Source organism: Vulpes lagopus, chromosome 3 (genome assembly GCF_018345385.1).
Source record: "Vulpes lagopus strain Blue_001 chromosome 3, ASM1834538v1, whole genome shotgun sequence".
NCBI classification, from domain to species: Eukaryota; Metazoa; Chordata; class Mammalia; order Carnivora; family Canidae; genus Vulpes; species Vulpes lagopus.
This window is the reverse complement of record NC_054826.1, coordinates 148,515,970-148,528,319: the sequence shown is the minus strand read 5'-3', so window position 1 is coordinate 148,528,319 and position 12,350 is coordinate 148,515,970. Positions and strand designations below refer to the sequence as shown.

The 12,350-nt window shown below is 33.4% G+C and overlaps 1 protein-coding gene across 1 annotated transcript in view; it reads left to right on the top strand.

Annotated features, from left to right (window-relative positions):
- PKN2 (protein kinase N2) overlaps positions 1-12,350 on the top strand; it is a 133,133-nt gene that overhangs the window by 111,796 nt on the left and 8,987 nt on the right. The window contains exons 16-18 of the mRNA XM_041747347.1: positions 6,346-6,522; positions 10,062-10,124; positions 11,055-11,131. Of these exons, the coding sequence (XP_041603281.1) occupies positions 6,346-6,522; positions 10,062-10,124; positions 11,055-11,131 (317 nt within the window). The remainder of the gene's footprint in view (positions 1-6,345; positions 6,523-10,061; positions 10,125-11,054; positions 11,132-12,350) is intronic.

Below are 12,350 nucleotides of genomic sequence, written 5' to 3'. Positions count from 1 at the left end.
TCATATTACAGAAGTAATACAATGTCATTTACAGGTAATCTGCACTCAACTTGAATGGTTAATACATTCTGCTTTTTAAAATGCACCAAATCTATTTTTTCTTTCATTTTTCTTAGTGATATTTTTTGACCAGAGCATCTTACCTGTCTAGGTTTAATAAATATAAATTGATATGGATACATCATTATATGCAATTTTAAAAATGCAAGGATTTGGGGGACAATATTATAATTAGGTTAGAGAATATCTTTAAAAAGACTATCTTAATAAGATGATTAAATATAAAATTATTGTATAACAAGTGACATATATGACAGAGACTTTCATTTGATATTTATAAGCAGTATTTGTTTTAAACCACTTGAAAGCATCAGTTGATATTAATAAAAGACAGCTCTATCTATGAAAAGAGCCTAAGACTATGAAAAGACTGGCTTCTCTATTTGTGGTTGTTCCTTAATTAATGCTTTGACCCCAGGGCAATTCACTGAACATCTTTGAACCTCCGTTAACCTGCATATTTTTAAAATATATATTTTTGGTAATCCTCACCTTAATGAATTGTATTAAGTGCTACACGCATACACACACACACCCCAAATTGCTATTTTACTTTTAATGTTTTTTTTCCCATCACATGGGAAATTCTTTCTTTCCTTTTTTTTTTTTTAGGTATTTATTTATTTGAGAGGTTGAGAGTGCATGCACACAGGCTGAAGAAGGGCAGAGTAGACTCTGTGTTCAGCACAGAACCCATTGTGGGGCTTGATTTCACGACCCTGAGATCATGACCTGAGCTGACATCAATAGTCTGATGCTCAAACTCTGCCACCCAGGCACCCCAGGAAGTTCTTAGAATTAGGATAGATTTTGAAAACAAAGAGAGTTTTTTATGTTAAAAAAAAAAATTCCTTTTTGGTTTGCCTATTTTTTTACCTGTTTTCCATATCCCTCAATTATATCAAAATAAACTATTTCTTGATATGTAAAACTACCCAGAGAGGATTTCGTTGAATATTTATACAATATTCTGTGCACCATATGATGTGTACAGAACTGTATTTTTATTTTACTGAAGTAGTTGGTTAAAGCAAACCTTTAATCACACTGTCAGTATGTTTATAACTGCAATAATAGTAGGATCAAATATTTTTCTTTTATGGAAGAATGTTTGCTTTATTCCAGATCCGTGAATGGTAAATTCATTTTTTCCCAAAAACAATAGTAAGCTGGTACTACCTCTGTTAATCTTGGTGGTTTATATAGCTTCCTGCTGCATTGTTACTACTTTGAGCCAAGTCTTTATAGAACACTTTCTAATTAAATCTAGACAGAATAACATTAATATTACTAATACTGAAGAATGTCCAGATCAGAGGATGGAGCTCTAGCCAGAACCTAGGCTATTACCCTTACTGAAAATTAATCCAGCCTTGGTGAAAAGTTGATAAATGATCCTTACTAACTTCAGTTATAAATCCACATATAACATGGAAGTAAAATAATCTTCAGTAGGACTGGTACAAAATAGAGAAATAGAAAATCTGTAGTGAGAAATAAAACTCACTGTTAGAAGAAATTTGAAGAAGGCAGCAAAAAGGAGTAATCAGAAGAAAGCAAGAAAAGAAAAGAAAACTAAAAAATAGATTAACATATTTTGAAAAGTAATATTTAAAAGATTTTATTTATTTATTCATAAATAAGACACAGAGAGAGAAACAGGCTTTGGCAGAGAGAGACGCAGGCAGAAACAGAGGCTTAGGCAGAGAGAGAGGCTTAGGCAGAGAGAGATGCAGGCTCCCTCCTGGGAGCCTGATATGGGACTTGATCCCAGGACCCCCAGGATCATGACCTGAGCCAAAGGCAGACACTCAGCCACTGAGCCCCACCCTATTTTTTTTTTTTAATGTTTCCAAAATATTTAATGACAGTTTCCTTTCTAAGTTTTCTTTCTCTAGTCTGGATTTTATTATTTAGCTTAGAAAACTGCCTATTTTTTTTTAACAGATCATAGAAAATCCAAATCAACCTCTTTTTAAAATGAAAATTATGGACTAACTCCAAAGTAATAAGATTCATGTACAAAGATTGCATTCCCCACCTACCATTAGTAGAAAATTCTCTGTGAGTCCTGTCTATGCCTAGTCCTGAGTAAGAATGTTACATTCATGTCCCTGTAGTGCCTCTTCACTCAGCTTTCTTTTTTTACCAGTTTATAATTCAAGTCAAGAGAATATTAATTATATTGGTTGGAAGTATATTCTTGCAGTCATAGAACAAAAGCACAGCTGACCAGACATTATATATTGGGGCATCTAGATGGGTCAGTTAGTTAAGTGTCTGACTTTGGCTCAGGTCATGATCTCAGGGTCCTGCAATCAAGTCCCTAGTAGGGCTCCATACTCAGCGGGGAGTCTGCTTCTCCCTCTCCCCTTGCCTCTCCTGCTCATGCTCTCTCTCAAATAAATAAATAAATAAATAAATAAATAAATAAAATCTTTAAATATAAAGAAATAAATGTTTATGTATAAATTATACATTTATTTCTTTATATTTAAAAATCTATGTATGCATATAAAATATATACGAATATGATTCAACCTAAGACCTTAATCTTACTAACAATGTTGTTTTCCATTGACCAAAATAACTATTTATACAAGTTTTTAAGTTCCTGGCATGTCTAATAATGTACTGAACTCTGAAGGAAGTGCACAAAAAATGTTAGGATAGAACTAGTCAGGGACACCTGGGTGGCTCAGCAGTTGAGTCCCTGCCTTTGGCCCAGGGTGTGATCCTGGAGTCACGGGATTGAGTCCCACATCGGGCTCCCTGCATGGAGCCTGCTTCTCCCTCTGCCTATGTCTCTGCCTCTCTCTCTGTGTCTCTCATGAATAAATAAATAAAATCTTAAAAAAAAAAAAAAGATAGAACTAGTCAGGGAAATAAGATATAAATACTTTAGTTATGTAAATAAAAGAGGCTAGCTATGTTTGAGTTTAAACAGTACAGATAGTAGTAGCTCAAAGAAAGGGAAACATGGTGTGCTGATGGATTTAGGTAAAAGATTGGATTTGTGCTGTTCTTTGGCAGATAGAAGAGGCTTGGGAATATGGAAAAAGGTTAAGTGACAATTTAGAGGGAAATGTTCTGGACAGAATGAATAAAATTTGAAGTTTTGAATAAGGTTGGATTGTTCCATGAACTTTTAAGATACAATTTAGATAAGGTTGGGAAAAGTTAGACTCTTACAGAGTAGCTTTTTGGTGTACTGTAAAATGCTTAAAATTATTGTGACAATTTTGGCTCCTTATAGACCTAACAGTCTTGTGACATCTATCTAACAAGTCCTCATCAGTATTACTAGTCCTCATCAAAGCATTCCTATGAATGGCATTAAAGCCATTTTTTTTAAAAAGATTTATTTATTTATTTATGATAGACATAGAGAGAGAGAAAGAGAGAGGCAGAGACACAGGAGGAGGGAGAAGCAGGCTCCATGCTGGGAGCCTGACGTGGGACTCGATCCCGGGACTCCAGGATCGCGCCCTGGGCCAAAGGCAGGTGCCAAACCGCTGAGCCACCCAGGGATCCCGGCATTAAAGCCATTTTAAGAGGCATTCTGATCGGTGATGGTCCCTCTTTTACATCATTTACATGTTCAACAGAGGTTTAATCTAATACCCATCAATGAAAATTAGTGATTCACCCATAGTAAATTAGTAATTCACCCATAAATAAAAACCATATAGACAGTGAAGAGGCTATGTTTGTTATCTGCTTGAGCCCAAACATCTTGTCATTTTGTTTTTATTTTGTCTGAATATCTTATCTATAGTACCCCAAATTTAGATTGATTTCATGAATCCATTGTTTTAGAAGCCATGTTATCAATCTTAAATTGGACATTATTTTCTGATATATTTAAGTGGTGATGAAAATCAGAGCTATTAACTTGTTCTATGAATTTATTTCTAATAATGACTCACTTTGTAACAACACTTAGAAATCTTTCCAAATATATGTAGACATAACCCTAAAGCTTTAAAACAATTATAATAGGGCTTTCTGTTTCTGAGTATGTATAAACTTATAAGTAGGTTGTATGAAATCAGAGAGAGGCTAAGAGTTTGTCTAGAACATGACCTTATTAAGTGGGGTTTAAACACTATTTCGTAATAGCTGCATTTACTGTCAGTATTTAAAACTGAATAGATGTTTTGGTTCATAGTCCAGAAGACTATGCTATTAACATGAATGCTATTAATATAGCATTAAAAATTCCATGCATTAAAAAAAAAAAGCATTCCATGCATCTTCTACATAATGGGCATGCTCTTAAATGTTTTCAAAATTATATAAATTGTTTTGAGTCATACCAGTGTAGTCTGGATACCCAAATAAAGGCTTTTCCTTTAAAATTACCTATTAAAAAAATAACTCCTTCTTAAAAGGTTCAGAAGAAAGAAGAATGGATCTACCACCCCCTAATATTAGCATTTTTGACATTTTAAAACTAACAGTAACAACAAAAATCTAAGCAATCTTCTAATTTTAAAAATACAGGCATTGTTAATGCTTTTAAACCAAGTGCCTATTTATATTAGAAACATAACCTAATTGTTAATAAAATGTATATTAATATCTTCATTTTGATTAGGTGCTTAAAGTATGTTAATTCCAACTTGTATTTGAATAATATCTGGGGCCTGAATGTCTCAGTTGGTTGTGTCCAACTCTTGGTTTCAGCTCAGGTCATGATCTGAGGGTCATGAGATTAAGCTTTGCATTAGGCTCTGCAGTTAGCTCAAAATCTGTTTGGGATTTTCTCACTCTCCCACCCTTTCTGCACACTTGCTCACTCTCAAGTAAAAAAAACCTTTTAAAAAAATAAATAATATTTGATCTGATTTTATTTTATGTTGAGTTTTACAGTCAATTTGATTACTAAATATTTTCAAGGAAAGGAAGAATAGTATTTTTTGCTATTTAGACATATTAATGTTCCAGAGTCTGTAAGGTTAACCATTGTTCTTTGTAGCAGCTTGTAAGAGTCATAAGCTGCTACAAAGGCAAAATCTGTGAGCTATAGATTTTACAAGTTAGATCATTCTCAAGAAGCTTCCTTGAAACATGTTGGTAGAATTCTCCATATAACCTCTTTTTCAGTCATCCTTCTAAATTTAAATTTTATGCAACATATCTTTATCTCTCAAATTCATATTTTATATGAAAAAATATTTGAATACTTTAGCCTATGAATTATACATACAGTCCTTGAAATTACCTTCATCACAAATTTTATATTTTTAGAATTATTCTTGAAGGGATCCCTGGGTGGCGCAGCGGTTTGGCGCCTGCCTTTGGCCCAGGGCGCGATCCTGGAGACCCGGGATCGAATCCCACATCAGGCTCCCGGTGCATGGAGCCTGCTTCTCCCTCCGCCTGTGTCTCTGCCTCTCTCTCTCTCTCTGTGACTATCATAAATAAATAAAAAATTAAAAAAAAAAATTAAAAAAAAAAAAAAAAGAATTATTCTTGAAGCCCCTGGGTGGCTTAGTTGGTTGAGCATCCCACTCTAGATTTTGGCTCAGATCACGATCTCAGGGTCCTGGGATTGAGCCCCAGGGGCTCCCTGCTTAGTGAAGAGTCTGCTTCTCTCCTTGTTCAGCCCCTCCTCCATGCACATGTGGCATGTGCTTTACTCTCTTCCTCTCTATAAAATAAACCTTAAAAAATTTTATTTTAGTTATTCTTTATTCTTACTGATTCCTGATAAATGTTCACAATTAACCTCTAAGTAAGACTTTTTATTTTTTTTTATTTATTTATTTATTTATTTATTTATTTATTTATTTATTTATTTTTAAGTAAGACTTTTTAAATTAACTATGACCACTAGCCCTGTAGGCTCTACTCTATCAATGTGAACTCTAATCTTTATGTCATGCTAATCATATATTTTAGTTTTCATTCATATATTTCAATTAAAGGAGCACCTGGGTGGCTTAATAGTTGAGTGTCTGCCTTTCGTTCAGGTCCTGATCCCAGGGTTCTGGCATTGAGTCCCGCATCAGGCTCCCCATGGGGGGCTTGCCTCTCCCTCTGTTTGTGTCTCTCATGAATAAATAAAATATAAATAAATATATAGATATATTTCAATTAAAGTTATGTATATCAAGTAGACCAAATTTTTTAAAGCAGAACTAAGGCACATTTTATGTTTTTAAAGTTATAATAGGTAAGAGCTTTGCTTATTTTAGAGTTCACTAATTTAAAGAATGTTATTTCCAACTAGAACTTTTTTTGAAAAACCTATTGATTTTTAAATATTTTCTCTTACAGCCTGATGTGTGAAAAAAGAATTTTTGAAACTGTGAATAGTGTAAGACATCCCTTTTTGGTGAACCTTTTTGCATGTTTCCAAACCAAAGAGCATGTTTGCTTTGTAATGGAATATGCTGCCGGTGGGGACCTAATGATGCACATTCATACTGATGTCTTTTCTGAACCAAGAGCTGTGTGAGTATGCTTTAGACATTTCTCTTGAGTTTTTTCATGACAGATTTTATGCCAGGAAGGAAAAAACTCTGAATTTATTTTCTTTCCAAATGGAAAATATATTTTTGCAAAGAATATGAGAACTTCCCTCACTTGCCTTTTTGCCATATATAAATGTATATGTTTTACTGTTTTCCATGTTGAAAATTTTATGGATTACCCTAAATCATACTTGATAATTTAGATACACAATTTAGTAAAATTTCTTCCAGTTTTTCTATTGTATTTTCTTCCTAGGGAATGCCATCTAGAACCATGGCTTTAAATACTAATTATACTCAAAGTATATTGTTAAGTGAAAAAAGAAAGTAAAAAGGAGTCTCCTGTGTATTTGTATGAAATATTTATATTTGCATTTTAAAGGGTAATAAAAGGTATATAGTAAGTACTTGTTTGCATGTGCTTATGATATTTCTGAAAGGACATAAAAGAAACTTTTATGTATATTGCGTCCAGTGAAAGATATAGAAAGCAAACTTTTCACTCTGTTTTTAAAGTTTTTGAATTCAATATTATATGAAGGTTTTGCTTTTTGAAATGCATAAAATAAGTAATAGGAGATACTTGAGATTAAATATATCTTCCCCCCTACTATTATCCAACACAGTTTTATAGCTCTTCAAGTAGTTGAAGCTAGGACTTGAATATGGGAAAGTGCTCTGAATAGACATACACACTGTATATGCTGATGTTTACCAACTTTCTATCTTCAGCCCTGACTTCTTACCTATCTTCCAACTCTAATAGCATTCAGCACCAACTTGACTTTTCCATACATATGGCTAATAAGTATTTCTCTTTGCACACTGAATTCCTGATTTTTCCCATTTCCCCCCAACCTTACCCACCACTCCCAGGCCTGCTACTCTTCTAATCTTCCCCTTCTTCATAAATGGCAGCACAAGTTGTTCAAACTAAAATATAGGGAGTCATTTTTTTAAGGTTTTATTTGAATTACAGTTAGTTAACATATAGTGTTATATTATGCTTCAGGTGTATACTATAGTAATTCATACATCACCCAGTCCTCATCACAGGTGCCCTCCTTAGTCACCATCACCTATCTAACCTATCCCTCCACCCACCTCTCCTCTGGTAGCCATCAGTGTGTTCTTTATAGATAAGAGTCTTGTTTCTTGAATTGAGTCACTTTTTTTTTTTGAAGGAGTCACTCATGATCCTCTTTCCCTCACATAAAACATCTAAATTATTAGTGGGTCTGATCAACCTACTTTCAAAACATCTCAAATCATAAACCATTAATAAAACTTTACTGGGTATATTCTTGATTCATCACCTGTCTATATTCTGACAACTGACATTTGTGTAACATTTTCACTTTCACTCCTTTATTTGATTCTCAACATGATGATTAGAAGTATATAGAGCAAATAGGAGTACTCTTGTACCTTCACATTTCAGATGAAGAAATAGAGGGATTAGTTCTGATGGTTAGTGAAGCTTTCAAAAAGAAGACAAAAGCCAGAAAGTAGAAGTCTTTACTGAATATTTAAGAATTAAAAGCAGAGCATCTCGACTATATCTAGCCTGTGCTAACTGAACATGGAAATCTGTTTTTATTTTGCTATGCTCTGCCCTTTTTAAAAGAAATTTACTTTTTTTTTTTTTTTTAATTTTTATTTATTTATGATAGTCACAGAGAGATAGAGAGAGAGGCAGAGACACAGGCAGAGGGAGAAGCAGGCTCCATGCACCGGGAGCCCGACGTGGGATTCGATCCCGGGTCTCCAGGATCGCGCCCTGGGCCAAAGGCAGGCGCCAAACTGCTGTGCCAACCAGGGATCCCTAAAAGAAATTTAAAATTCAGTTCTATCTTAAGGAACTTTGTTTATGCTGCAAATACAGGTCATATACAAACAAAACTGTTAAGCCCAATTGAATACAAGAATAAATTGCTATATTGTAATACTTCAAATCTGAAATACTTCCCCTCTTATAAGATCCCATTAGATTAGATCAGATCTCACCTCAAATGCTATTTCTTTGAAATGCTTTCCTGAGTACCATATCAAAAATACCACTACATGATTAATGTCCAAATCAGATCAGTCCTATTCTATTTTCTATTTTATTATCTCCATCTCACTTTATTTCTACCTGGAATTATCTGTTTATTTTTTATGTGTTTATTGCCTGTCTCCCCCTCACTCAAAGGGAGGATAATGTCTATTCTGTGTATTAGTGGGACACCTAGAAGTGTGGTTGGCACATACTAGGTGATGAGTGAATTTTTATTGATCAAGGCTGTAGTATCAAAAATAGTTTGTTTCCTAGCTGTGCACCATTAGACAAATGAGTTACTCTCTGAAAGCTTCATTTTCTGCTTTTGTAAAAGATTTAAGGGCTTGATTTGAAGGTTAAATAGGCTGATAAGTGAAAATACCCAACATAGTACCTGACACATGGTATAGTAAGCATTCAGGGAAATATTTATTTTAAACAACATACCCATTATTTGTTGAGTATCATTTGGGCAGTTTGTTTGCAAAAAATGAAATAAAAGATAAATCAAGATATTTTTATAATCGCTATAATATTGTTTTGTCACCAAAATAAGTTTGCTAAAAACTTAAGTATTAAAATAACTACCTTGGGACACCTGGGTGGCTCAGTGTTTGAGCTCCTGCCTTCAGCTCAGGGCGTGATCCCAGGGTCCTGGGTCAAGTACCCCATCAGGCTCCCAACCCTCTGCCTATGTCTCTGCCTCTATCTCTGTGTCTATAATGAATAAATAAATAAAATCTTTAAAAAGAAAAAAAAAACTACCTTAAGCAATTTTAGATTCACATCTGTTTTAATGGACTTCAGCTAAATTCTTTAAACTTCCAACAAATAATTTTAAGAGCTAATGTATAATTATTTCTAAATATTTGCATTTTTAAATTCTCCCAAATTATGGTCCCATTTTTTGTAAATATGATCATTCTCTGATTTAAATTGTGTGTTTCTCTATTGCTAAGAAAAGAAATTTCAGTATCCATAATATGACATTCAGGGGTCCTTCACAACGTTATCCCAGGGTATCTTTTCAACCTTGTCTTCCACTTCTTTCCCATTCTTACTTCAGCCACAACAAACTTGTTATTGATTGTCAAACGTTATCTGTTTTACATCTCTTTTGCTTTCCCTCTTAGGGAATAAATGCCCTGTATTTAAGCAGTTCTACCTTTCACACTGTCCTCGTGCCCTTAATGTAGATTGCAATTTCTCAGGATCAAATGTCTACTCTAAGGATTTTAGTGACACCACCCCTAGGCAAAGTTAATAGCTTCCTTTGTAGAGATCCTATTTTTCTTACTTTTTAATTTTACCCCTGATATTTAGTATACATCTTACTGTGTCTAGCACATAGTAAGGACTAAATAAATATTGGTGAAATTAATTAACTACAGAATTCTGCTTTGAAGCATAAAAGTATAAGCTGGGATTCGAGAGCAGTGGAATTTATTAAATTTCTTTTGATTTATTTCTTCAAACAGATTCTATGCTGCATGTGTAGTTCTTGGGTTGCAGTATTTACATGAACACAAAATTGTTTATAGGTGAGTAAAGTTTTGATACTTTCTAATGGCTTACCTTGGTGTGAATTTGAGTTAAAAATAATTTAAGAAGGATATTTTGTGTTTAATCAGCTTTTTAATTTTCTCTTTCAAATGATAAGTGACCTCCAGAAATGTTAGGTTCCAATTTTCAAAGAAATAGTTAACACAGTAATTATATGATGAACCTCTTTGTTCTTGTTCTTCTGCGTATTACCTAACTAAAAATTGTAAGTTGACCTATGACAAATTCACCAACAGTATTCATTCTGGTGATTATTTTATGTTCAACTGATCTACTGCAAAAAACTTTGATAGACCAATTCTACTCAAAATTTGTCCATGATAAAATAAGTAGCTTGTGTCTGAGTATAAAATATCTTCCTTAAGTATTGCTCTGAACTAAATACTGTACTTGGTGACATACCTGATATATGTATTAGTGGAAGTTCCTTATCAGGTTGCTAGTAACTATTTGTTACTAGCCCAGTAGCCAAGCAATGGACTACATGTCGAATAGTATTGCTCTGGATTAGACAAATTCAGGAAGGCCATGGCATAAGAATTAGAAAACTAAAAACATTAGTTTATTCAAACTTCTAACAATATTTTCAAAGTAAGGGTTTCCTCATGGTCCTAGTTTACTTAAAGGATAAGATATTTTTGACTTTTAAATCTTTTAGTATAGATAGATAGCTTTCTCTTTACTTTGCATTATTCTCTTAGAAGGTTAAACCAGCCCTCTTGATACTTTATTAAAAGTGTTAGCTTGAGTTTTTTCCTATGAGTGGTGTGTTAGCAAACTTCAAACTTAGTCTAAGTCAGATTTATCACAAATAACAAATTAATAGAACCAGAGTTAAAAATGCTTGAACTCCTTTTATGTTTTAAAATACATTTTCATTTTGCTTTTTTTTTTTTAATCCTGAACAGAGATTTGAAATTGGATAACTTATTGCTAGATACAGAGGGCTTTGTGAAAATTGCTGATTTTGGTCTTTGCAAAGAAGGTAATTGGAGTTCCTTTTCTAATAGATTACTATCCCTTATACTTTGGTACTTTCCAAGTTTGTCTATGAAAAGTAAAATATTTCTAACTTTAATTGATTCTTTACTAAGATCTTATGGACTGTGTAACTTGATTATCACATAATTAAAAATTTTTTTGGATACGAAATAAGGTTTTCAGAAATCATAGTATAAAACCTAAGATCCTCTTTGTATGATTAATGATTCTGTCACTACTCTGAAAAAACATTGGTTAAGTACCAAATTTTTTACTTTTCCCAGACTGTACAGAGTACATTACATAGGCCTAATAACTTTTCTCCAGCTTCTTAAAACTTAAAATGTTTTTAAATAGGAAGAAAATACACATATATTTCAGAATCCTTTCTCCATATTCAAAAGTGAATAAATAAATAAACTGGGGAAATGTGAATCAGAGGTGGGAAAAGTGTAAAGACTGTAGGCTTAGAAACAGACAGCCCTAGGTTTGAATCCTGGCTTTGCCTCTTACTGTGTTTTGGGATGAATTACTTTGGAACCTTGTTCAGTTTGTGTCCTCAGATATAAAATGAATATAATTCTTCTTGTTTAAGAGTATTTTGAGAATTGGAGATACGTGGCATATAGTAAATAGGTACTCTCATCTTGACATTTAATACATTGCATTGTAGTGAACATTGTTTATGTCTCCCTTCTACACTGGGTAGCTTCTTGTTTCTTACTCAGCTTTGTTTCCGTAGTGCATATATAACATAGTACTTGACACATTTTAAGTATTCAGTGAATGTTTGATTAATATAAGTAATTGGGTGAATGAATGAGTGAACTTTGTAAATATATTTCCATCAGTTACCGACCAACCTCTTAATCTGAATCCAGTAATACTTATTTCTCTTACTGGATTTCCTTGTATTGAACACTGTTGATATAAATGCTTTTGTTCCCCAGAGTTTGTCCTTAGCCTATTGCTCTTCACTGCTAGTTTTTAACTACAGGCAATATGCTAATAATTACCAGATCCATTATTCCTTTCCTAACATATATATTCAACTATCTACTTGACAGCTTTGGTCAGTAGTTATCTCTAACACTATACAAACCAAAATCATTTCTTTTTTTCAAATAGTCTAGTTTGTAGTTGATGGTGCCACAGTCTACTCAGGCTCCCAACTTGAAAATGTGTTATTATCTTGGATTCTGTTCTCTTCACTTTTCCACATC